Source organism: Camelus dromedarius, chromosome 22 (genome assembly GCF_036321535.1).
Source record: "Camelus dromedarius isolate mCamDro1 chromosome 22, mCamDro1.pat, whole genome shotgun sequence".
Classification (NCBI taxonomy): domain Eukaryota; kingdom Metazoa; phylum Chordata; class Mammalia; order Artiodactyla; family Camelidae; genus Camelus; species Camelus dromedarius.
Window position 1 is genome coordinate 22,791,751 of NC_087457.1, and position 26,852 is coordinate 22,818,602.

A 26,852-nucleotide genomic window follows, 5' to 3' on the forward strand; every position below is an offset into this window, starting at 1 on the left:
AGACATCCTCCGCCTTAGTCCCTGACATTCTTCCAGAAAAGGACTATAAGCAAATACGAATTACCCTGGTTGCCGCACACGGAGAATAGAGGCACATTTTGCTGCCGGAGCAGCCCATTTTCCAGCTTCTGTCTCCAACTCCCCCCGCCCCCCGCACCGACCGAGAAGTGCACAGGTGGCCGCGCCACCCACCAGTCCGGTCCGGCTACATTCGCAGCGCGGCCAGGAGGCGCGCCATTGGCCCCAGGCTCGCCTTCCTCCGTCCTGCAGGTTACCGTTTGCCTCCGACGTCCCTCCGCACAGGAGCTGATGCTGCAGCTTCTGCCTCTGGCACCGGCGGCCTGCGATTACTTAAAGCCACAGCCCTTCATTTATGAAAAACGAGAGCCAGGCATGCGACTGATCGATTGCCACTTACTTAAGTATCAGCTGGTACAGTGGAAGGAAAAACCGACCTCCTCAACGTGGATAATGGAGTTATTTTTAGATTTGTCAGCCTTTTTATTCCCTTCTCTAATTGAGGTCATTAGATTATCATACCTGCTAACAGAAGAGGGAAATTTGTTCTCCAAAACAAATTGAAGTGAGTTATGAACGAGGTGAAAAATGGGGAAAGTGTGGGTTGTGACTTAGAATTTAAAATGACATTGTAAAACAAATGGTGTTTCCCGGAAAACCTAATTGGAATGCTTAGAACGTGGTCCTCTGGCGTTTTAAGAAGTGGTGTGACGTGCTGATTGGAGAGTTGGCGATCAGATACGTATTTTATGATTTTTACTTTTTATTTTGCAGTAACCTCTCACTAAAGAGCTAAAGGAGTTAGTGACACACTGGACTGTCATGTGGACATTTAACAGTGACTGGAATTTAAGAAACACTTTCTCAATGGGTACATTTTGGCCTTAATGGTATTCAAAATGCTTGATTCTTAAAATGCAGTGTTAAGTTGTTCTGAAATCACAAATCAGAGAGTCCAGGTTTCTAAAGTGATTAAGTAATGAGTTTTCTAATGTAGAAATTAAAGTTTGAGGAAAATCAACCTGGATAAAACCAGACGAATATCAAATAAACATACATATGCTATATACTTCCTCTTAATCTCAAATTTAAGCGTCAATTTTGTCTCCTTAATAATCTAGTTCAAGTAAGTACTGGCAAGTTTTGTCACTAAAGTAACAAGAAACCAGAAGTCAGCTTGACTAGATACCCACAGGTGGCCCTGTGACACATTCGGTGACCTTGCTTAAATTCACTCTTTTCCAATAGTAAGCAGCTAAATTGCTAATAGAAGGAAAAGTTGGCAAGAAGACAAATCGTTTTTCAAATTTCCACAAATTTGAAAAATAAGAATTAAAAAATTATGTAGGTATATAATTTCCAGGAGTAATTTTATGAAAACCTTTACATTCTATCACAAATACCTACCAGGCGATCTTCCTGCTTTTTAAAGGGCCTTTCAGGACAAGCAATTTCAGTACAATCAAAACCCAAGGTTGACTGAACCTGTGCTGCAGAGCCCGGGGCAGGCAAGGCCCACTGTACTACACCATTTTACGTGAGGGACTTGTGCCTCCATGGATTTTGGTATATGTTGTGGGGGGCGGTGGTTCTGGAACCAATCCCCCACAGATCCCAAGGGACTATTGTGCCCACATGGACATTTCCCTCAGCTCTACTGCCCTCAGCCTTCCTTGATGCCCAGAAGCCATCGATATCTTCCAACCTCTGTCAATGCCAGTGACAGTAACAGGAAAACCGTGAGGTCAGTTTGTGCTCGTCTTCATCTAAATGGGTTGTGCCAAAGTCGGTCAGCTCTCCCTTCCTCACATGTCTTGAATCCATTGCACTTTTTCTATGAGTGCTGCCTCTGCCCTGGTCCTGATACTTGCCAACCCTCCACATTATGGAAAGCCTCCCTCCACACCATCCTGCACAGGGCTGGTAGATTTTTATCCCATATTCTTGCCCTTCATCTGAGTGCAGTCTTCCACTGAGTGCATAAACAATAAACTTCCATGAATCTCAATCATCCAGCTCCTGTTTCGACTCCCAACTCCTCTTCTGTCCAAGTTGCTCGCCATGCATGTCACACTTCCCCAAGCTGGAATGCCTGGTCTTCTGTACCTGACCCATTTTACATACCTTCAGGGAACGCTAACTGTCAATCACAGATATTATCCCCTTTCCCCAGATGCCAAGGCAGGGCATTTATCCTTCTGAGTTGGTTGCCAAGTTATTACCAACCAAAGTACCATTTAACCAAGAACCATTCCAGATGCTGGGAAAAATATGGAAAAAATTTAAGACATGTTTCTTGCTTCAAGAAGCTTGGGACCTGGGTAGAATTAAAACATCCAGGCCAATAACTGAAGGCAGATTACCTCATCTGAGGGGAAGCAGTACAGGATAATGGGAAAACCAAGGGCTTTAAACACAATCCTCTGTGAAATGCTGACCACGGTCCCCATACCATGCACACACGCAGCGTTCCTTTCTACCTGACTCCTGGTAGCTTGCCCTGTAAGACATTTACCCTTTAACTGCAGACGACAAAATGCATTTTGTCACTCAGATATTGATTGCCTGTTTCTTTTTATTTAGCTGCTCCTCTATCAGTGTTTCTGTCTTAGATGATAAACTCTCTATTGTCCAGATAACAAGTTTATTTAATTCTCTTTGTTTATTTAATTCCCTTTGTGTTGTAACATGCAGAATTCCATACAATGTGAAAAAAGAGGGAGGTGGGAATCTGGATGGAAAAATGCTTTTATCCTCATGCATTAAATGTAGGAAGTGCCCCAAGGGGGGGAAAAAAAGGATTCACCATAATTTAATTAGGAATCCCTGGGACACAGGCACTTAGTCTCTGGCTGTCGTCCCATCAGTGGGCCTGAACTGCCAGCTACCAAAGGGCGTCAGCAGCACAGGGGATTATGCAGAAGAGAGCCACGTCAGGTGGCTCAGATGTGCCCCATCTCGGACCTCCTCCCCACCACCACGCAGTGAATCACAGCCACTGTTTTGGTTGTGAGACATTTTTACTTGTAACAGACTGCTAATGTCATTCAAAATTCATCTTTGTTTAGGTGCTACTTTAGGTTAGATTCCACTTTCAAAAACAGAATTGGAGGCTCACTGAATAATTAGTCAGAGGTTTGGGGTGAGCGGTGACCTTGGTCCTGCTCACGTGTACCTAGAAATTCACCCACAGACACTTTTATGAAGAAATTGGGTATTGCCTCCATCAACACTGTCCTTCACTTGGTCTGTCTGTACAGAACACTGTACAATTATGCAAGGATAAGCCAAGAATTAGAACAAACTAAAACCAACAGTCGTGTGTCTTTTGAGAAACAGTCTGGTATTGGTTTCCAGATGCATGAGACACTCATCAGAACTTCTGCTATGTAATGAATGCCATCTGCCGCTACAGTGGGAAAGTTGTAGTTATTAAATGGACTCACAACCAAAGGATAAGTGAGAGTGGCTGGATTTCCTATAACCAACCATTTTTACCCATGATTTAATGCTCGGAAACCATTTAGAAAAAGTCAGCAACAATAAGATCTTTATGTATATATAGATCAGTCTACATCTATAACCTACATTCTGCCTGTCTATGTGTCTGTCTATCACTTCTGTAATGAGTATGCAAGAACCAAAGGGTTAAGTAAAAATTTGGAGGAAAAAAAAAAAAGGCCTAACTTTCCTCCTGGTTATGTCTTTCCTTTCCAACTGTTTTATAACCGTGCCCTGCATACATGAAGCAATCAGTAAATATTTGCCAATTGGTTATAAAGAGCAAAGAACATCGACATAAAGACTTTACATGCTCGTCTTACATCTGGGACCCCATCCCCCTCACCCGTCCGTGTGTTCACTGGGATACACTCTGTCTGACTGTCACGTATAAGGCACCGCCATGGCAGCCGGGGCGCCTTCCTAGGAACACACCAGACGCAGATCCTGCTCTCATGGAGCTTCCTGTCCTAAAGACTAAGAACAAGTGCGAAACGGCAATCTCCAAGGTAGAGGGTCAGAGAAATAAAAGTGCTCCTAGAACCCCGAGAGCAGACAGAACATAGAGCTAGAAGGACCAGGGAAGACTTCTTTTTAGAGCATTTGCAAGCTGAATTTTAAGAAATCCAATGGAGTCACAATTGCATGGGCCTTAGGACCTAAACTGAGTGTAAGATGAAATCCCCATGCAGTCCAAATACCCAAAAACTCATTGAGAGTTTGCCCTGCTGTGGACTGAAAAATCTTCTCTCAGTATGCCCAACTCGATGAATGTTTTTCTCTAGTGTTGGACCTAATCTTTCTCCAACTGAGCAACTGATAAAATGTTTGGCTTGTCGTTAGGGGCCAAGTTGTATGGGAGGAAAGTATCTTTAAACACTAGGACCACATGGAGCGTGGAAGGGTCATGCCACGTGAGGTCCTGAGGGCCTGGGAACACAGCTGCAGGAAGAAGTCTCCTGTCCTCCACCCCACACCCACTCCCGGGCCTTTGCTCACTGCGAGGCATGGAAGGCAAGACTGCCTCATCTATTTAATTTGCATTTTTAACTTTGATGGTTTGTATAATGGATCCATGTAAATTAAATCCAGGTAGTACTGTGATGCAACTACGAGAAAGATGTGAACATGTAGGTATTAGGGAGAGGGGTGGTAATAGTATTTGTAGCAGGAAGTTTGTAGGGGATTTTGAGTTCGTAATGTCCTAGACCTGGGTTCAAGTTCTGGTCCTCCTCTTATCAGCTGTCTGATGATAGTCAAGCCCAGTGCTATGCCTCAATTTCCTTATTTGTAAATTGTAACTTGTGTTTTTGGAGAGGATTTTATTGTAAGTAAGAACGTCTGGTACTTAGTAAATATTTCAACAAATGGTAAATCCCTCCTGCTTCTCCTCCATCTTCCTGATGACAGAGTCGGAGCATCTGGGCAGGGAGGCGACGGTTAAAAGGGGCAATTGGTGCCAAATTACAGAGAGTCTTATATTCCAAGTGACATACCAGAGTCATCCAAAACAAATATCATGTGAACCATGTATGGAATTTTAATTTCCTAGTAGCCACACTTCTTAAGTGCAAAAGATTAAACTAATTTAATAATATATTTTATTTAATCCCATATATCCAAATGGTCATTTCAACATCTAGTCAATAGGAAAATTAACAAGATAATTTTACATCCTTTTTTCCACACTGTCTTCAAAATCCACGCGTATTTTACACTAATTGCGTATCTCAGTTCAGCCTGATGACACGCAAATGCTCAATAGCTTTGTAAGGCCAGTGGTTGCCAAACTGGACAGATCAGATGTGGACAATGGAGAACCACTGAAGGTTTTAATAAGAAGAGTGGATGCTTTGGAAATGTGAATCTTAGCGGGGCTTGGGATGGATTATGGGGAAGAGGATGCAAGCCTGAAGACTGGTTAAGAAGTTATCATCAGAATCTAGTAGACAGTTACCCAGGGTTTGAACATGGTTGGCATCAGTAGAAATGGAAAAGAGGGTGTGGATAAAGGGGAGAGACACTGGGATGCGGACTCACCAGACATGACTGCTTTCATGTGGGAGATCAGGGAGGGAGAAGAGGCTAGACACAGTCAAATAAATAACTGGTTTGTTACTAAATAGACAAATTAGTTGTTCCCTACACTTGATATTATGTAGTTTCCAATTTACCTTGCTTGGTCATCTTAACCAACTCTCAGATTCCTTTCTTACATATTAAAGAAAAACAAAACTACTGTATCCTACTGTCATTTAAAAACAAGGTAAATGTCTCCATCTCCCTCACAAAAGAACATATTTGGACAAAGCTGTAAAATGTTCACCATATACTGATTCAAACTGTCTGCTAGCTTGGTAGCTCGTCAAAGGCACAGACCAAGTCTCATTCACCAGACAGGCAACCACATCAGAGCAGCCTCTGGAAGAAATGAATAGGTTTCTTGGATGGAACTCAGCTACAGAACAAACACACTGAGATGTCATGTACCCTTATCTTTCAAACGGCGATTAAAAAATACCTCAAGAGTTCAAGTTGTATTCTCATCTCGGTATTTCCTCTTAAATAATTATGCTTTTTATTGCTTTGCCAGTAGCACAAGTTCATAGAAACTCGGTTTTCTCAATGAATTCTAACTAGTTCCTGAATTAACATCCCTGTAGAGTATCAGGGAAGAGTAAGTAAACAGAGAAAATCTGTTTTGTGTTTGGTGGACAACAGACTACGTTAAGAACAGATGGAATCCCCAGACCTGTGCTGGCAGTTACCTCACAAGTGTTCTTTGACCCATAAATATCATCAACCTCATTTTTTTCAAAGCATTAAACTATGTGTGACATGGAAAGCTACATAAAGTTTGACCAAAAAATTAAGTGAAAATGTTGATACTGTGAAATAAAATTTTTATTTTATGCCAAGACAAAAAAAATTTAAACACGAAAAAAATTTTCTCTGCCCTCTGGCTCCACTCATCCCTCTGCTATCCATTATGTATCTGGGTGATGCACTGACCTCCCCGTGGGCAGAAATACCTACTCAACCATAAACAGCAACGTTCTTCCAGCATCGGTAAGGCAACTCCTTAAAAGATAACATTCCTTCCTGAGCCTGTAAGAGGTCATATGACCCACCGCTTCATACCTCCAGTGTAAACTGTCAATAACATGTCATCTAGCACACAGCCCTCAGTCTCAAAAACCTTATACAACTGTGCCTTGACTTCTTAATGGGTGGAACATTTTCTGCAATTTTCTGACATGCTGTTCCCAGGTTATAATCCTCAATTTGGCTCGAATAAAATTTTCCATTTCTTTCTTAGATCATGTGATTAACTTTTCGTTGACGTGTATGGAAGTTTAACAGACGATTATCTTTTCACTGTTGTTGGTCAGAGAGACTCCAGAGGGGAAAGGGGAGGCACTAAGAAACGTTTCAACCCCAAATGTCTAGAGAGTGACTCGGGTGTCAAGTGAGTTAACAAAAGCACAACTGGATGAATTATCTGTGATCTAAACAATCGTTAACTTAAAGACAGTCACAAGACAGGTGCGTAAGCACCCCCACCCCCGACCCGCCCTGCCCCACCTTAGTGAGAAGACGGTTTAGAGGGCACATGTCCTTACCTCAGACAGCAGGTGCTGGATCACCACTGTTAACGCTTCCAACTTGGTATTACCACAGGAGAGAAGCTGCTTGAGCTGCACAATAAATCCACTTTGGTTTTCACATTTTGTTTTATACCGAGCCAACTCAAGTGTTTTTTCAGAGGACAGCACATCTGGAGACGTCTGGGTCTGGATACATAAACTCCTGGGATTCTTCTGCCTGCCCTTTTCAACTGCAAAAGGAATTAATATAGGTAGGAAAATATGTGACTTTGACTTTTATAATCACCACCATCTGGGTTCACAAATGACTAGATAAGCCACAGAAATGCACTTAAGTTATGTTTACGTAAGGAAAGCACATGGATGAGAACGGGGATTACTCAAACATCTAGATGTCTGGAATCCATAAACACAGACGATGGCCTGAGCTCTGACTTATGAAGATTTATAGGGGGCAGAGTACTGGGGGCATGCAACAGATTTACTAATTCAGAAACATGAAAATTGTGTGCAAAGTAATGTGGATCTCACAGTTGTTAACTTTCCAGGTAGACTGATACAGAAACCGGATGGTGACAGGTACCCTGACTCTATCTTCCAATCACAGAGGCTGAAAAGCCACACAAATGATTGGACTTTAAGTGCCTTTCCCTCTTCCTACACGTTTCCTACCAACTTCCCATCCTTTTCCTGCCGATGGCCTGGTCCTTACAAAGATTTATACTATGGGTGAGTCATTTCCTAATCTCTAACAGATCATCACACGTACACTGAAGATCTACTCACATTTCACCCCCATCTCTAATTTCATTGCTAAGAGCATGATACTCTTGACAATACTATTCTGTTTTCTATCAAACACAAGCTTTGTTGTTTCTTCCCCTCCTTAAAGCAACACGGCTTTAAAATTTTTTGTTGTTTTTGTTTTAAGCACATGCTGATACTCCTGACCTATCTAAGATGCCACGCTAAGTGACTATTCCCTTTCTATGTTGTTGGTGCCCTGGGAATCACTCTGCTCTATATTAAATGGGAAAATGGTTCTGTTTTGGAACCATTCCAAATGTCTCAGTCACTTTAAATATCAACAGAATTGGAAAAACAGGAAACAAGCTGCTTAGCTTCTTGAAATAAGTAGGCTAAATAAGCAAAACAAATCTCGATCTGAAGGGGGGAAAAAAACTACAAGAAACTAAAAAAAATAAATGTTTCTTTATTCTCACAGGCATACCCCATGGCATCCACATTCTGTGGTGACAAAAACCAAGGACAACTTTATAAACAGTAATTATTTTCTCTAATTTTTTAGGAGGAAGAAAATAGTGATTTCTTAAAGCAAAGGAAAGAGACCTCAGCATTTGCGTTCTAAGATACAATGGCAAAATACACTCAATACAGACCTCCTGTTAAAAAAAAAGGAAAAAGGCTCTCATCTTCTATGGTAGCTCTCCATGGTTAAACAACTCATATTTGTATTCAAACTTGATAATTTTCAGTTCTAAGATGGCTTAATGAAAGGAGAAACTGTTTCACAACAATCGCCACTTCCAAAGCAGACAGAGATAGTAACCAAGTTCACAGGCATAATATTAAAGTCCTGAAAGGAGAATGGCTTTATAGTCATGTATTAATGAAAAATAATCTACGTATTTTACAATTTACCCAAATATCTGAGATTAGTATTCCTTTATGTCATTTTCTAAAATTTTAAATGTTCCCAGGAATTATATTTGTCAGAGGACATATCATGATGACACGGTGTTTTACTGTTTATAGTGTTTTCTCACTTCCCCTCTCTGCGACCCTCCCGGTCACCCTCGGTAGGGAAGGTGGGGCCCAGGGATGGGAAGAGGCTACAGAGTCTCTGGGACAGACTCAGAGTCAGAACCGAGGCTTTGTTTCCACCCATCTGGAAACTGGAGATGGGGTGGGGATGTGGTAACTAACTATAAACTTTTATGCAATACGCTTAACAAAATGTTACTTTAATTTATCTAAGCCTCTTATCTGATAACTTCATTTCAATAAACCTATATATGGATAAATACCTACATTTTATATATTTTATATAACTTGTGTGCAAACAGAAGAGCAAAAACCATCTTAACTCTTTAACCATCTAGAATGTACTGCAGCATAAACAGATTTAAGGTGACCTTCCTGACTGATACCACTGTTACATGTCCTACCAATACTTACTGAAATCTGTATTCATTTATTCTTCGTTTCTCTGAGTTTACCATGTCTTTAATTCTTATCAACATTTCATTCTCTTTCTAGAATTTCTATGCAAATCAATTGGATTATTTAGCCCAGTATCAGTTTTTAAACTGTAAGGTTCTAATTATTTACAAAATCTGAGAGACGAATCTTCTATACGAACATTTTTGGAGAAACCATCCTTTAAGATTCTTGCCTACTTAGCCTCTCAGATGAAATTTAGTATTAACTAGTCACATTCTGTAAGTTATTTCTAAGGAAATAAATTAAACATAAATTAACTTAGTAAACACTGTTTTTTACACTCAGGTTCAGAATATAGGTACTTTTCCTGTAACACCAAAAATTTTTCATCAAATTATCTCTGATGCCAAAGTTAGGCAGTAACTAAGTATGTTTGGCTCCTCTGTAAACTAAATTTTTTCACTGTATTACCAAGACTTTTTGAACTTACAAGGCTATAGGAAAGTATCTGGTTAGTAATACTGTTTGGCTAAATTCCTTGATTACATGTATCTAATACACCCTCCTTTATATTTTATTTATCCATTTTTCTTATTGAATGGTTAATTCCATCTCTAACATTATCTTAAAGATAGGGAGATAGCCTTTTTTTTTTTTCTTGGTTTAAGGAGATTAACTCTAGTGTTTCTCAATTGGCAGAAAGTAGATTTTAAAATAACATATTTACATAACGCTAAGAATCTTTCAAAACTTTTTTTTTAAGTGTTTAAAAATTAAGAGTTGAATTAGGGTTGCAGCTAAGTGTTGGGGTGTCACCTCCGTCTAACTGGAGAAGTCAGGGAGGGAAAGCTACTGCTTCAGTAAAACCCAGACTGTCCGTGCGCCGCTGCCTCTCCTCTCAAGCTTTCTTTATGGCTGGAGAACTGGAATTTCAGGAGTGGGGCCCCCCACACATCAGTATGGGTTCCTGTGCGTCCAGCTATGAAAAGCCCAGACACCACACCCAGAACTCAAACACCGCTTGGCCTCAGGATGTAACAGAAGCCATCAGATCTGTACGTCAGGGTGCAGTTTTCAGTGCTACAGGTGGAGACTGTCCTCCAAACATTTAAAACAATTCTGATGATGCCTGTCTGCACAGTGTCATAGACTCAAATTGCTCTTTAAGAACATAATACTTGGTGATACGCCTTCTCTAGCACACCCTAGCACACACTGTTGAATTCATAGCTGGTAAGCAAAAATGTATTCTATTATGAATCCCACACGGGAATGAAATGACCCCTATAGAAGGGGTTCCATTGCAAACTTGTCTGCAAAGAAAAGATTAAAAAAAAAAAAAATCCCAACTGTCCGTAAGTGGAGATCTGGTTAAGTAAGTGTACACAATGGGGTATCACGCTGAACATGGAGGCAGGAAGCTCTCTGCAGTGAACGGAGAAAGCACAGGGAAGGGCCATGTGGATGGCGTGTCCACTGTATATTAGAGCTTTCTTCTGCTTATAAATTCGTAACAAAATTATCACATAATAAGTATGGAAGTACTAACAATGTTTACCTTTTCAGAGAAGAGAACAAAAACCAGACAGATGTAAGGTGTTCTAATGCATTTTTAAATACTTTTTAACCACAGGGTAAATACATTACCTATTCAAAATTAAAATATAACATTTTTGCAATGTGGTTAAAGTGAATTCTGAGCACTTCAATCTTTGACACTTAGCCATCAAGCAAACATAGTCAATCCATGTTTCTTCCATGGGAAATCAAGACAGAAATCTAAGTAACACAGCTTCTGTTGTAAATACTCAAAACAGACTCATACTTCAGGAGAAAAGAAAACATTGACATTATTTCTCTAAGAGTACATGTCTTCAAATTTTAACCTAAGAGCAAATAAGCCAACAGACTGCCCTTTACCTAAAGCTAGAAGAGCAAGCTGTGACCTCAATCTTCCGCTCCATATACTGTGCTCCCCGAGGACAAACTGTACCACGTGGAGGCTGATGACCCAGTTTGAGCATCCCTTCCTTTCTCCTCACTCCCAGCTCAACAGATCAGAGATGATGTAAAAAATCTCCAATGATGTTCAGAGCCCTAATGCTCACAAATAAACTACTTCACAATGCAAAAAAAAAAAAGTTTCCCTTAAATCCTACAGGATTCATTATTTATAGGAAATTAGCTTCGTACAAACCCAGCTTTCCCTTATGTTCCTTTTATTAACATGTTACCATTCTGATAATGCAGCTTTATTTAAAAGTGTCAAATACTCTGTTCCATTAACAGGACGTCTGATTTCCAAGAATCAATTTACTCACTAAACTTAAAATTAAATGTTAACTTGTACATAGGTTCCGATGCATGTGGACAAGATAATTGCCACTGTCAGGTCTGATCTGACCCTCCTGGGATTCATTCCAATGACACTGGAACCTCCATCAGGAAAACAAAAGCCCTGAATCCATGACATCTGCTCACTTGAAAAACAGCTGGGTAACCCTGTTGGCCATCTTTGCTGTTTCTACTCAGAAACCTCAATTTAATAACATTTAAAACTAGCCTAATAAACTTATTTGTCATCTTAAAGAAAGTAGTTGGGGAAAGACTAGGCCCGTGTTTCAGGCTCAAGTCATGCAGGCACACAGACCCCCAGCTCAAGGCTAAACAGTTTTTGAAAGAGACACTTAACCATTCAGACAGGGACTCACCTATCAGCCGCTGAGGACACACCCATCCCAAGGCAAAACAAACCACTTACTGAATCTGCTGGCTGTTCGAATATTATAATCAAGGAAGAGACAAGACCTAGAGAGTTTGCCTTGACTTAATGAAACACATGACTAGACATAGTATTCAGTAACTAACGTTTGTCTAGCTTTTTGTATACCTATTGGCCTATTCATTCACTCACCAAATACTTATCAAAACCTACCACGTGGCTTTGCTGTGGGGCTGGCGGACCTGCCTGGTATGTTGAGGGCGGCAGAAGCAGGTAGAAGAGGGGAGTGCTCTACAGGGAGGCGTGAAGACACCGGGGATGTCTGGGGAACCAGGTTTCTATGGTGTCAATCTCTTCCTGCTCACTCTCACACAGCCACGTATCTGTAAAGATGACCGACACTGGCTGCTATGCGCTTTCCACTACATACGGCATTGAAAATTAATGCTCAACAAATGGGTTAACTAAACGTAGATAATGAACTCACAGGCTCTATCAGCGGCCTGGACAGAAAACTGATTTCTGTCTTTCTGCCTTAGCCTGAAGCTACACACCCAAAACCCTTCCTAGGGACACCTATCTCTATACAGGTCCCTTCAGTCGGTGTTTCCTCAGCATTTGATGATGGGTGTTTACCGTGAGATATTCTGTAAAAGCAAAGCCTTATGTGAACTACCAGGAAATAAGTGTTCTGATGGGAGGGGCTGTCCAGTTATGAAACGATCACCCAAATAACCACTGATCATTCAGTCAGTGTTGCTGGATGTGCTTCTAACCAACTTGTCCTTAAGGAGCGTTGACACAGCAGAGACAGAAATTGGCCATCACCAATGGCAATATGATCTGATAATCAGGTAACAGAATTCTGTGCATGGTGTGGTGAGAGGAAAGGTGGAGACACACAGAGATCTGGGGTCACCAAGAAAGGGTCCTAGAGGTCGAGTCTGGATGAACATTTGCACACTTGGCAGGTAAATGAGCAGCAAAGGGCAGAAAACACAAAGGCATCAGGGTCTGGGAGGCCCTGGAGGTACCCCATGCTGAAGCAAAGCACTGTTCAAAGTCAAGCAAGATGAAGCAGCTAGAAGCACAAATGGGGGCAAGACACGTGTGCCACACAAGGCTTTCTCTCCAGGGGCACAGAGGATGCTGAGCGGGGCCTGGAAGCCCCGGGAAAGGAGATCTGGGGGCCAAGCAGGGTGGTGCGGAAGGCTGGGGAGGGGAGCTCAGGGGTCAGCAGCAGCAGTGAGAACCGGCAGCAAGGGATGAAAGTGTTTATGAGGCAGATCAGGAAGAGACCGGGAGACCAGCTGATCAGGAGGATCCGGGTAAGTCACGGTTTCCAGTAACAGAGAGGAGCAGGTCAGCGTGTGACCTGGGCGTGAGGACTGTGCAGCGCGGGACCGGGAGGCAGGTGTCCTAGCCTCGGCTCCTTCCTCTCCACAAGGAGTCTATTCTAACCTCGCCGGCTCCATCCCGTGGTCCACATGTAATGGTCGGCCGGGTCACTTTCCCAGGAGCCAGTCAGCTCTATATCTACTTCCCGTCGTCCTGAATGCTGCCCCTGACGCAAGCCTGTTAACACACACTTTTCCGGCTTAATCAACTGAACAGAAAACCCTTGGAAGTCTGGACAATCTTACCAAGATTTTTAAAAATTATTATTCAGTGTGGTACGAAAGGAGAGAAAGTTAGCAGTCCTCTAGACAAGGATGGAAGAGGCCCTTGGGTCGGACAACATACGTATGGTTAAGGCGCTGACACTTCTTTTGTGGCATCTCCCCATCATTTGCATCTATGTGCATGTGTGTATGTGCATGTGGGTATATAAACTTGCGTCATCAAGTATTAGTCTCAATCTATATACACCTTTCCAGTGTTCCTCTCATTACGTGTTTGCTCTAGAAGAGTTAATAGAAATCATCACTTAGAAACCACATATAATATTTCTCTACTTCTAGTGGGTGTGACATTTACTTACTATGGAAAATTTCAAGCTCAGCAAAGCACAGTGTTTTGACTTTTAAAGTTACCCAAGCTAATTCTTTTGGAGGTGGGAGCTGGTGGGTAGTGCCTTAAGACACCAATTAAATTTTTACATTTCTGTATTGTTAGAATTTGCTGCAATAGCTTGTATTCTACGTAAAATGGTCTTACTTTTTTTAATTTCAGAAGTCAATTACAGAATAGAAGGCATATTCATATTAAACACTCCTACTTCAGGATAATTATTGCTTAGACAGTTTTTCCTGAAAAACAATCCAATCTTGACCTGAAATATTTTCCATGTGGTTGGCGGGATGAAAAGCAGATTTCTCACGTACTTAAAATGGACTTTAGAGAAAAGTTAACAGAAATTCATTACATTCAGAAATACTTTTAAGGAGGTATCACTTCCTTCAGTTTGATGGTTTTCTAAATAACCTAAAACTCCACCTTAATATGTTAAGTTATGTATTTGTTTCAGGACTGAAAGATCATATTATAAAAATGGAACACAACAAAAATTTGCAAGTAATACAATCTTAGGGCTCTAACATTGGAAATTCTGAAGGTGCCCGGGGGTACAGCTCAGTGGTAGGGCGCATGTTTAGCATGCATGAAGTCCCGAGTTCAATCCCCAGTACTTCTACTTAAAAAAAAAAAAAATTATGAAGATGCCAAATGAAAATACTTCTATTTTAATCATCTAACAAGCAAAAATTTCATTAAAACATGAATTTAAGTAGAGAAAAAAATCCGAAATTTTGCATCAATTTAAAATAGGAAACAAGTATCTTCTGTTATACTTGTTGACACTGTGTAAGAACAAATTGGATACATCTTTTCTCAGAGCACAAGGAAAGGGATAAAATATATACGGACCAAGTTCCCCCTAATGTGACTGAGGTGCTGTTTCACCAGACAGCAGCCCAGGATGGGCTTTTTTCCCTTTGTTATTGAGCAAGTTACCTAAAATACTTAGTACTAGCCTTCACGTGGACTTTCGTTTTTTTGTTAGTTTGTTTTTGCTTTTATCATGGAGATCATTCTGGCTTAACCAATTTAACAGGTACCTAAAAAGACGCTTGGCATGACAAAGCCTGCTTATACCAAGCAGTGTTTTTGATTCCAGTGATGACGTACACCAAGGTGTCCCTTTCAGTCTGTTGCAGAGAAGAACACAGCACCAAGAGCAACATTCTGTCCCCACTAGAACCGATTCCAAAACAAGAACAGAAGTCTACCAGCCCTTCTCCCTGCCGTACCTACTTCAAGCACATTTATTCTTCCAGAATTTTAAAGGCTGTGTCTTCTGTGACTTTTCCACCCTGAACAAGCCAGCTCAGATGATGCCACCACAGTGCCAGTGAGGCAGGCCCTGTGGGTCAGGGCGCCACAGACACCAGCAGTGTCCCTACACTCCACGGCCACGCTGCAGTCACAGGCTCTTTGCCAAACAGGGCCCCCGGCAAAGCGGCAGGGCTGAATCAACGCACATGCAGACACAAGATCCGAGTGAAGGGAGGAGTCCCCAAAGTGCGCCAAAGTGGGTCAAAAATCTCCTTACTGTATTAGAGATAATAGACTATCTTACAATAGAAACAAAAACTAGAACGGCCGATGAAAACATTCAACATTAGGAACTTCTATGACACAAATAATCAACAAAAAGAGAATGTCATTCTCAAAATACCAACCAGATAAGAAAAAGCCATTCATTGGAGAGAAAGATGCCTAAAACTTAGGTCACCAGCGAATAGCAGGAAAAAGCCCAGCCTCTCACCCAAAAGAAAGCTCTGTTTGTCTTAATTTCCCCCAGAGCTATGTAATTGATGCTTTTTAGAAACAGGACCCTCATGAGCTAAAATAACTTGAAGTATCGTCTAAGCCAAATACAGAAAAATGATGTTCAATTTTGGATACACTTAAAATGTTGTCTTTTTACCTTAAAAAAAACCCCAGTAATATGCATATACTATTAGTAGAACATTATCTTTAGTTCTAAAATATGTGTTAGAGCTACCAAAAATATCATAATCTACATTATTCCATTTATAGGGTGAGTCTCTACTATTCAAAACTCAAAACAGCCAGAATATTTCAATGGTTCTAATTAAGTAAGCATTTACTATGTATCACTTGCTATATTCCTCCCGTTTCTCCTGATGAAAAACACTGCTTTAGTTCCCATCCCAAATCCAAATCCAAACCATAAAGTGTGGTTTATTTTCCATGTCTGTGTGAAAACAGCTACTACATAAAAACAGTTTGGCACAGTAAAACTTCAGCTATCTGAAACTCGTGAGATTAAGATACACCAGCTTTCTCTTTCAACAACTAACTTTTAAAAACTTACAGAAATATTATCTAAGTGAAAATTCATTTCGCACGTCACTGCTTTCTTAAACGGACTGCTACAGCTACGAAAGGGTACATTTTAATGTCACAGCACAGCTGGAGCTGTAGGACTGCCACAGCTACAGGGGCTGATTAACAGTCTATGAGAGCACGCTGTTAGCATAACGCCGTTCACAACGTCAGCTCTTAGTAAACGCCTAGCCACGTGGCAAGTGTGCTTTCAAGGAAGCTGAAAAGACGCATGTGGATTCACAGTGAGATAACAAAGGGGTAGTGGAAGGGTACATCTCTCATCTGTTATCCTTCAACTTGGCTCTTCTGACGGCTTCTGCATTCTGCAAATGATCAAGTGTTTTAACTTTTTACAAAGAATCCTAATTAGTAACACACAGTACTTTAATGGAAGCTTTCTAAAATGCTTTCACTGGCTTCTATGTTTTATAATGTGACAGAAACACAAGAGAAATTATAACTTGTTAAGCATCACCTTAATGCATGAATAGGATCCCTACCATAAATGCACTATTAGTAAAATATTTATCTTTTGTTAACACATTTTAAAGATATAAAAACCACATTTAAAGTTGAGAACACTCTTTTTCAGTGTATTATTGCACAACTGAAAATTAATTCATTTAGGAGATCAAAATCAAATATTAACTTATACGTCCAAACAACAGAATGACTTGAAAGTGTTTAACTGAAATATTTACAAAATAGATAACCACTACCCAAAAAAGTTCATATCATTAAAGAGAAAAAATGAGGTCTGTTTTCAAGATTCAACTTGTTAAGTGATATACTTCCCTCATCTGTAAGTGGCCAGTAACAACTTTTGTTGAGAAATAACTGTTGTGCCTCCTATGTGGCAGACGCTATAAAAGGACTCTAATCTGTCTTGTACCTGCATGCACTACCGAGACCGGAGAAGTCAAACACTCAATTTCCCAGCTTCCCCTGCAGGTAGAAAGAGCCATGTGACTGGAATCTAGCCAATGAGATGTAAGCATTAGTGATGTGGCACCACCCCTTCCCTGGGTCTTGGTTTTTCCTGCCTGCAGCAGCCATTGTGAGATCATGAGGCAACACTCATGAGGAAATGGCTAAGAAAACAGCACAAGTGTTTATCCTGACATTGCTGGGCCACTGAACAACATCAGAGCTGCTCCTTTTTCAGGTGAGGCAAACAAGCTCCTTCTTAGTTACGCTGTCTTAACAAACTGCAGCTAAAAGCAAGTTCTACTTTACAGTGTCGAAAATGAATACCAAACTTAGGAACATAATTTGATGACTTCCGTTCTAATTAAACACACTTATTCACATTCTGCCTCACTATTACGAAGTATCTAGTCAAAATGGTTCTCTTTAGTGTGGCTTGAAGTAAATGAAAATATTGTGTTCTATTAATACTTCTCCTGCCTTTTCTCAAAATACATGGACATACACCCCCTCCTCTTTGCTGTAGTAACTGCTTTTCTTCTTCCTAGCCCAGCAAAAAGAACTCTCTTAGTACAGTGAGCTGCCTTCACTGGAATCAATAAGAATATTAACTCTGAGGTTCAAAATGGCACTTTCCATAATAATAATTACAAGTATCTCATCTCCAGCTTCATAGAAAACCCGAGTTCTAATAAAACTGGTGGCAAGGAAAATTTCTACATGGAGGATTCTTTCCCCTCCACTGACACATAAAGTGGAAACTAACACATTGAGGCAAAATTCTGTACTGGACTGAACTGAATGCTTCGGCAAGAGAGACCACTGCCAGCACTTTGGCAAGTCGGCGAAATCACTCCCAGACTTCTTGGAAGATGTTAGCGCTTCCCTAATGCTGAGATCTTCACCCTTGCCTGACGCTCTGGAACATCACCCAAACCCTGACAAATTCACTCTCTTTCCTTGCCCCTACTTGCAGAGGAAATGGCATCCTGGGTGGGACAAGACACTTTGTCAGTGGGTGCCACGCAGTCACAGGGCACTACTGTGCCCGGTCCCCATGCAGGGTGCAGAGAAAGGGCCCGTCTGTCTGGCTCCCTGGAACCACTACCCCACTGCAGGCACCTCTCTGTCCGCATTCTACACTCAGACATATGAAAATTCTTCCGCTTCCTTGAAGGAACCAAACTCTCCCTCACCTCCAGGCTTTCACACGCTGATTTCTCTGCCTGGGACACTTTTTGTTTCTTGGCTAATTCCTCATATCCCGGGGTCCCAGCTTAAATGGTACTTGTTCTGGAAGACCTGGATAAAGTTAGCCTCAGCCACCAGGAGCTGCCTGGGCACCTGGTCCCTGTCCTTCCACGACTGCAGGATGTTCTGGGTCTGTCTCCCTGTTAAACTGCGGGGGTCACGTGGGACTTAGTCCTGGCTGAATTTTCAGCACCTAGCATTGGACCTGCCACACAGTCCACGTCTAATGCATATTTATTTATGAAATGAATGAATGAATCCTGCAATGCGAAAGATAGTTTGGAAGCAGGGGAAAGGTTGGTGGCAAAGACCAAAAATATTAAATCCTTCAAAGAACCCCAGAGTATTAGATTGGGTGACACAGCACTGTCAGTATTTGACCATTTTTTTTTACTTCTAAGAGCAATTTCAAACGCTTCAACTTGCTAATAAAGCCTGAATGAGAGTAGACAGAGGGTAGAAACAAACAGATTTCAAAGGATAGAGTCTTAGATTCTTGCAACCAATTCGTTGTGGATAAATGAGGAAAAAGAAGGATTCAAAGGTGACTAAGGTTTGACAAGAGAATAAGGGGCAAAGAATGGTGTTGTGAGAATGAACTCAGGGGTATTAACTGAGCTTGGGAAATTAGGCAAGAACTTGTTTATATAAGATGAATTTTCAGGTGTCAGTAATACACCCAGGGTTTTTTTTTGTTTGTTTTTTTTTCATCAGTAGACAGAAAATTCACAGAATTTGAAGTTGAAGGGACCCTGGAAATCACCTCGTCTGACCCCTTTATTTCATAGCCCTGTGTGGTTAAATGGCCAGGGTCATTTACTTGGTTACTAGCAGAACCCAAGGCCACAACCCCGGGCTCTTGGAATGCTGGCCAACATCACTGCCACTACAGCAACCAACATCAGGACCACTTCTTTTACTAACAACACAAACACAAGCAACTACTCGCAGGCCATGTGGATAAGGGTAAATGCAGCGACTTCAATGGCCATTTTACTGGAAGAGTTCTCAGACCTTGGAGTTATGTAATATGGATAAGCTCTCAAAAGATTCTTACTGGGGTAAGTAGAATTAAATTCTTTGCCTAATCTTAAAATGCTCCCCACACACAAAACTTTTTTTTTTTTCATCACTGCTATTCACTAGATCTAACAGAATTACAGCAAAATCCACAGCTGGGAAAATCTACAAACCAAAAATTCTTTATAGAGGTCCCTGATTTTAGTCCCATCTCTGCCACTGACTGTGTGCCTTTGGGCAAATTCATCATTTCTCTGGGCGCCTCCAACTTCCTGGTGTAAAATCAGGTAAACTAGATCAGCTCTGAGTACACTCTAGCTCTAAAAATGATGACTGCAATCACATGAATGTTTCAAAATATTTTTATGTAAATTCAAAAAATAAAATGTACCCAAAATATCACTATTAGTCAAGTTCTGGTAATAAAAGCCTTGTGTTTTTTGCTTAAGCAGCCTTGGAAAACTGCCTGCTTCACAAAAATAAACAACCTAAAACGTTCACTAATAGAAGACTGGTTAAGTACATAATGGCTCGCCCAACAAAGGGATGTTACCTGACTACTAAAAGCAAAGAGGTAGATAACTATGTTAACATGAAAATCTGCGACATATTAATGTTAAAAAGTGAGCTATAGAAGAGTATGTAAGATATGCTTCCACTTCTGTAAAGTAAAACAAAACAAAAAATCTACACAGGCTTACACAGAGAATCACAAAAGGATATAAGAACACCCAGGAAAGTGGCTGCCTCTGTGGGGAGGACACGGGCCTGGGTAAGAAAGGGGCTCACTTGCAACTGGACCACCTTCTGTGCTGTTTTAATTTTCTTTTTACCTTGGAGAGTGGGTTGATTTTTTTTTAAGTTAAAATTAAAAGCCATTTGGAGCTATCTTAGATTACACAGAATATTGCAACTATGAGGCATCCTTTTATTTTTATTTTTTCACCTTTTTATTCTTTATGGTTGAAAAACTGACAGTGACATTGAAGCTGGGAGAGGCAGAGCCACTGCTTTCCTCCTCACTTACTTCACCTTCAGCTGTCAGCTCAGACCAACAGGGCAAGGCTGGCAGACTCCAGTGACGGGTCACGGGGAGTTATGAAACAGGACGAGGTGCTGGAAAAAGTGAGAGTTATCCCCCAGGGAAGGCAGAGCCTCTGGGAAAACTAAAAGCAGTCAGCTAGAAGAAAAAAAAATCACTGGGGACAGAGAAGGAAAACAAAATCCAAAAGGGCTGGCAGGCGTGTGAAACGAGAACACATCTTCTATTTACACACTCGATCCTATTACCGTTAACACGAACCAGTCCAAACCCAGCATAACAGCACTTCTGTTCTTACAGCATAACATTAACTTAATTTACTATAGCTGCAATTATATCTAAATAAGAGGTGGCAACAGGGGGCAGGTGAATCCCCTAAAAGTGAGCTGGCAGGTCTACATGGCCCTAAAGTACACCCTGCACTTGCGTCCCCCACAGGCACAAAAGATAAAAAGCAGATCCAAGCACACACATCGGAGGCAGCCTTTTGTAACTGCAAGTATTTTCACTAGGAAGCTTGGGAAACTTCACGTGTGGTTCATTTACTACCTCTCCACGACCATCAGGACGTTTCACTTCCAGAAACCTTCAAAATCCAGATATTTTTCCCTGCATCACACCAACCCATCACCATCGCACTAAAAAACAACAGAAACCCTCTTTTCATCTCCTTCTCTTTTCCGGGAAAGAGAATTTACCTGTGTCCTAGTTCTAAAATCATGTGAAGCAAAATACCATTTAACAGGTGTTGAATTTGACCGAATTTGTCCCAGCAGAGACAGGGACACCAAGGTGGTGGCTCCACTTCCCACAAAAGACCTGTACATTCCGGCGGACACACACTCACGTGCGGAGACACGAGAGAAACTGCTTTAAAAAAAAAAAAAATTATACCTAGTTCTCTCAGTAGAGACAGCATTCTTTCCCCAATTATCTACCCCCTGAGAACACGCCCTCTAAGCCTCTGCAAGTTAATCACGACGTCCCCACTCCACAGTCAACAGAGATCTGGGTGAGACAAACCTGTGTGGAAAATAACGGTGCTTTTCCTAAACCCTGAAGGAAGTCGGAGGTTTCGAAGCAGTCCTTTGGCAGTCAGCCGCACGTGAATGGTGGACAAGGAGAATTTGGGAGACAACAGCATGTCTTCGAGCAGGTGGAGAGATCTCACACACAGAAGGACAGCTCCTCTGGGCTCTCACATACTGTCTGCTTAAACTCAGCACTCTTCTTCGAGGCCAAGAGACGCGGCGACAGAAAACATGCCTACATGGCAGATGTCACCCCCGCCACATGCATGAAAAGAAAAAAGCCCGGAGCGGTCCAAGTGCGCCTGGCTTCCGTTTCCACTCCCAGATGTTGCCAAAACAAAGCTCTTCCTCCGAGTAAAATCTCCCCTCGGCAGACCCAGCCGCAGCAGCTCCGAATGACATCACACTGTACGTGCTGAACGGCTTGTTGTGGTTTTCATCAGAGATGGTGAAGGGGAGGAGCAAGTGGGTGGTCTTAGGAGCTTAATATAACCGCCAGTAACGCCAGCGACTGCAGTGCCTGGGCGGATGGCGAAGGGGAAGGAACTACCTCCAGTGCCTGATGTCCGCTCAGTCGTTAGAAGAAATGAGATTTCATTAAAGTAGCCTGTGTTCTGATTTTAGAAACTTTTAACTATATTTACCCCAATATCACTGGGCATTTCTTCAGGTATTTTATATGTAAAACTATACATAAACCGAATACCTTAGCATGAAAAAAAATGTTAATGACTTCAAGCAATAAATGTTCCCAATTACAATTTTCAGTAAAATTTCTACTCTAATATCCAGAACCAACATAGTGTTTTAGGTCAACTATACTTCAAAAAATTTTTTACTATAATATATTAATGACAGATTGATAGAAGGTTGAAGTTCAGCTTTAACATTCAGCATTCTGAGGACCTCACTAATAACCAACAATAAAAGGTTAATGCAACTTCTCTACCAGGTGTAATATAAGAGTTCCAGAGGAATAAAAATTAGTCAGACAGGCGGTATTTTAAGGACTACACTTATTGCCTGACTGAGTGCATTTATAGAGACAATCAGATGACCTCTCAAAACAGTGATGTTTTGAGACTAGGGCATCAGGAATATGCAATTGTTTATCCTTTACTGGGATCTATTAATTTTAGTAGAGTTATTGTAAAAGTACATTATAATATGATGGCAAACACCAAAAGAGGTTGGAAGATAAAAGACATGGATGTAAGAAAATTATACCTGCAAAATGCTAACTAGTATTGTTAAAGCGGGAATAGCCCTAACTTTTAACATTTTTTCATTTTAAAAAGTACAAGACAACAATGTGTAAAAAATGATCTATGTGTGTTCCCAAGATTTCCTTAAAAAAAGCAAAGACAGCTCTATAACAGAAGTCAGTACAGAAACCGTTAACCGCAAGTAAAGACTAAATGCTGTCAGAATGTGCAGGAAGCAGTTACTCTCTCAGAAACTCTACAGAGCATTTAGGAAGTGAAGAGGGTAGAAGGCCAGCAGGAAGGAAAGTTTGAATAATTCCTTCTCCTTCTTCCCTCAGTCCCCAGCCTATCATCTTAGAGGATGTCAATGAGAGACCAGCCCGACAGCCTGCCGTGGGAAAGCTATGGCCTGTTCACACACAGACAAGGGGTCTTGTAAACACTGTGCCCATGATGGCTACGGAAGCACAAACCACCACGGAATTAAATTCTAGAAAAGATGCATTTAGGTACTGCCTTTTCGTTGTATCCCAGTTTAGTATTATTTAAAAAACAACCACCTTTTTTCCAGATCTGCAAACTAATGTGCCCAAACCACTTCTCTCTGCTCCTCCACACACACACACACAAAACTAACTTGTAAAAGCCAAGATACTTATTAGCATTAAAATTACAAATAGAAGACTAAAGTTAAACCCTGATATTATCAAAAATAGACATGACACCATCCTATATAGGATTTTTTTTATTAGTTAAGTAACAGTAAACTCTAAACTATCCTGGTGAAAAGGGAACTCCTTTACCCTAGACTACCCAAAGGAAGAAATTAGCACCATGCCACCAAATCGTCACGGTCATTAACATGTTTACTTGAACTACACTAAGCTATGCCAAATACGTGAGAATGTAATGCTGCTAAGGGTCTTTTTAAACAGAGCAAGACTCTTGCTTCTCCCTGTGAGTGACCCCATGAGGCCCTGTGTGGTTTGCAGTGGCTCCCACCCTCTGGGGAACTCCTCTATCTAAGGCCAAAAACAAACAAAACAAGCCAAAAAACAGCAGAGCAAGGAACTGCAAGAAAAAAGAGAAGCAGTGCCAGGGAGAAGGAAGAATCAGAATTTAGAAGTAGTTCCTGTTTGTACAGCAACGTGTGTATATATACACACACAACACACACACGCGCATGCACGGTGCATGAGATGAAAACCTGACACGACAGCTGAAGGGAGATTTCAATTCTTCCCCAAACACAGTCTGCCCCCTGGTGGCAACTGAGCACAAGTGTGCCAAAGCAAAGGGACAGCCCTGACAATCCATTAACAGCCAACTCATACAATATACTATGTGCCAGGCACACTCCTAAACACTATGTATGCACCCTTTTGAATAATTGAGTAAGCAGTTACTGTAGAGTTACAATGATTTTTACATAATATGTATACTTTGGGGGGTTGGGGGAGCACAGATTTAAAAACTGGCTCCGAAAGGTTCTTTGATTAAATATCTGATCAGCTGTGACCACTGGTACATAGTTTCTAAAGTTACATTAAATATAGGAGAAGTACCTAAATATAAAAAAGTGTTCATCTTTGTTATTATACAAAGTCTTAATTTGATTTAAGAGACCATAAGGATCACCAGGGACAGTAAGGAAAAAATTTAAGGAAATTTTGGTACCCAAGATAGAGCAATGTAATTACAGCTATAAAAATGAGCAATAAGATGAGCTTTTATGAAGTACAGCAAAGCCTGTGTTAGGATGTCAAGTTGAAAAACAAAACCGTGATTTAAATTTGTATGTATAGTAGGATCCCACCTTTAAACAAAAAGAGTAACAAATATGGAAGCAAACAAACCAAAATGTGAGCAATGCTCTGGGAGCTGGGGTAGGCATGCTCTTAAAGAGCTGAGTTTCTACTAATGACACCAATAATGAAAAATAATCACATAAGATCTATAGTAAGACTTAAAAAACTAAAGATCTGTCATGGCTGATACAAGTGTTTGGCAGGTCAATGTGTTATAGATTCAAACAAGAATCAGATTCCACTGCAATCTGTGTAGAAGTGTGTGTTTCATCAGTGATCTGGTTTTAGAAAACAATGATGTTATGAGTCTAGTGCATGCTGTTCAGGGTTACTTAGATGCTAGGAAATGCATCCAAACTAGGACAGCTTTATTTGTTGTTGTTAATGATCATCAAAAATCTGGAGATGAATATTTAAACCAGTGATTCAAGCATCTCTCTCCAACCGATCTGCCCTAAACTCCAACACGGAGCAGCAAGCTTCACGCTTCTCATTTCCTTATCCCTAACACAACACTAATGGCCACAATTTTCTTTCTTTTTATGCCTTATAATTTTTACCCTCTTTTATGTTCAAATCTCTATTCCAGTTGTAGAAAGTTCAACTCAGGGTCCAACTTTTCCATAACATCCTCTTCCTTAGTAGAAGAATGTCTATAAGATGTATTGTGCATAACTGTCAAAAAATTCACATCTCCAGCCACCCATAAGATTATAAATTCCCAAGATCAGTGGCACTGCCTTTTATTTCTACGGTCTCCCAAAATAAGAGCATTAATATTTTATCCATGTACAATGCTCATTTTTAAAAACTAAGGGGGGAAGAAAAGCACATTCAATGTAGAATTTTTTTTAAAATAAAAGTTAAATTACTTGTACATCATACTGCTCTGTAACCAGCTTTTTATTAAACTTAAAAATTTCACATTTATCTTTCTATGGCATTAAATAAGCCTCTATACTGTTATTTTAATGGCTTCAAAAATGTCATTAAAATGTCAATGAACATAATTTGAACAAAATCCATTGTCTAAATCATTCAGGTTTTTTCCAGTTTTTCCCCCTTCTAAGCAATTCTGAAAAGCAATAAATAATTAAATCAATTATTTTCCTAGAATCAATTTTGATAAATGGAATTCCAGGGTAGAAAGCTTTTTTATATGTCACCAAAGTGCCTCCACCCAGAAAGGTAGTAGTAATTTACAGCCCTCAGTAGCAGGTATGGGGCACCAAGTCCTCACAAATTCACCAACACTGGGTAATATTCTTAAAAACAGACAAGAACTGATAGCACATTACCATCTGTAAAATGTTTTCACGTTTCTTTGCTCTCTATATTCCTTTTTTTGTCTATCCACTTACTTTTTTCTTGTTTTTACCACTTAAAACATTGAAGTATAGTTGATTTGCAATGTTACAGTAACTTCAGGTGTGCAAACATAGTGATTTGATATTTTTACAGATTATATTCCACTTAAAGTTCTTATAAAATATTAGCTATATTCCCTGTGCTGTACATTAATTACATCCTTGTGTCTTATTTTATACCTAATAGTTTGTACCCCTTACTCCTCCTTCCCCTATCTTGCCTCTCCCACACCCTTCTCTCCACTGGTAACCCACTAGTTTGTTCTGTATCTGTGAGTCTGTTTCTTTTTTGTTATATTCATTTTATTTTTTACATTCAGCATGTAAGTGAAGATATACGGTATCTGTCTTTCTCTGTCTGACTTACTTCACTAAGCATAAAACCCTCCATGTGTATCTATGTTGTTGCAAGTGGCAAATTTTCATTTTTTATGGCTGAGTAGTATTCTATTTTATACATATACCACATCTTCTTTATATATTCATCTGTTGATGGACGCTTAAGTTGCTCCCAGATCTCAGCTACTGTAAATCCTGCTGCAGTGAATTCAAATGAAGTCTTTACATTTTCTTCAGATATATACCCCGGAGTGGAATTGCTGGATGATACAGTTAGTCTATTTTTAATTTTTTGAGGAAACCCCAAACTTTCCTAGTGGCTGCACCAATTTACACTCCTACCAACAATGTACGAGGGTTCCCTTTTCTCCACATCCTCGCCCTTATTATTTGTTGTCTTTGATGATGGCCATGCTGACAGGTGTGAGGTGACGTCTCTCTGCAGTTTTCATTTGTGTTTCTCTGATGCTTTTCCT

The 26,852-nt window shown here is 40.6% G+C and overlaps 1 protein-coding gene and 1 non-coding gene across 9 annotated transcripts in view; one reads left to right on the forward strand and one right to left on the reverse strand.

Annotated features, from left to right (window-relative positions):
- The window catches only part of MTUS1 (microtubule associated scaffold protein 1), a 129,308-nt gene that overhangs the window by 26,217 nt on the left and 76,239 nt on the right, over positions 1-26,852 (reverse strand). For 6 of the 8 annotated variants that reach the window (XM_031440245.2, XM_031440244.2, XM_031440241.2 and 3 more), the window contains one exon: positions 7,143-7,357. In XM_031440245.2, the coding sequence (XP_031296105.1) occupies positions 7,143-7,357 (215 nt within the window). Of the gene's footprint in view, positions 1-64; positions 134-7,142; positions 7,358-21,649; positions 22,276-26,852 lie in introns of those variants that run through there. The other 2 variants (XM_031440247.2, XM_031440248.2) reach the window with 2 other exon arrangements.
- On the forward strand, positions 13,702-13,826 carry LOC116149269 (U6atac minor spliceosomal RNA). The gene has a single exon (XR_004132885.1). It is a non-coding gene; the product is annotated as a U6atac minor spliceosomal RNA (small nuclear RNA).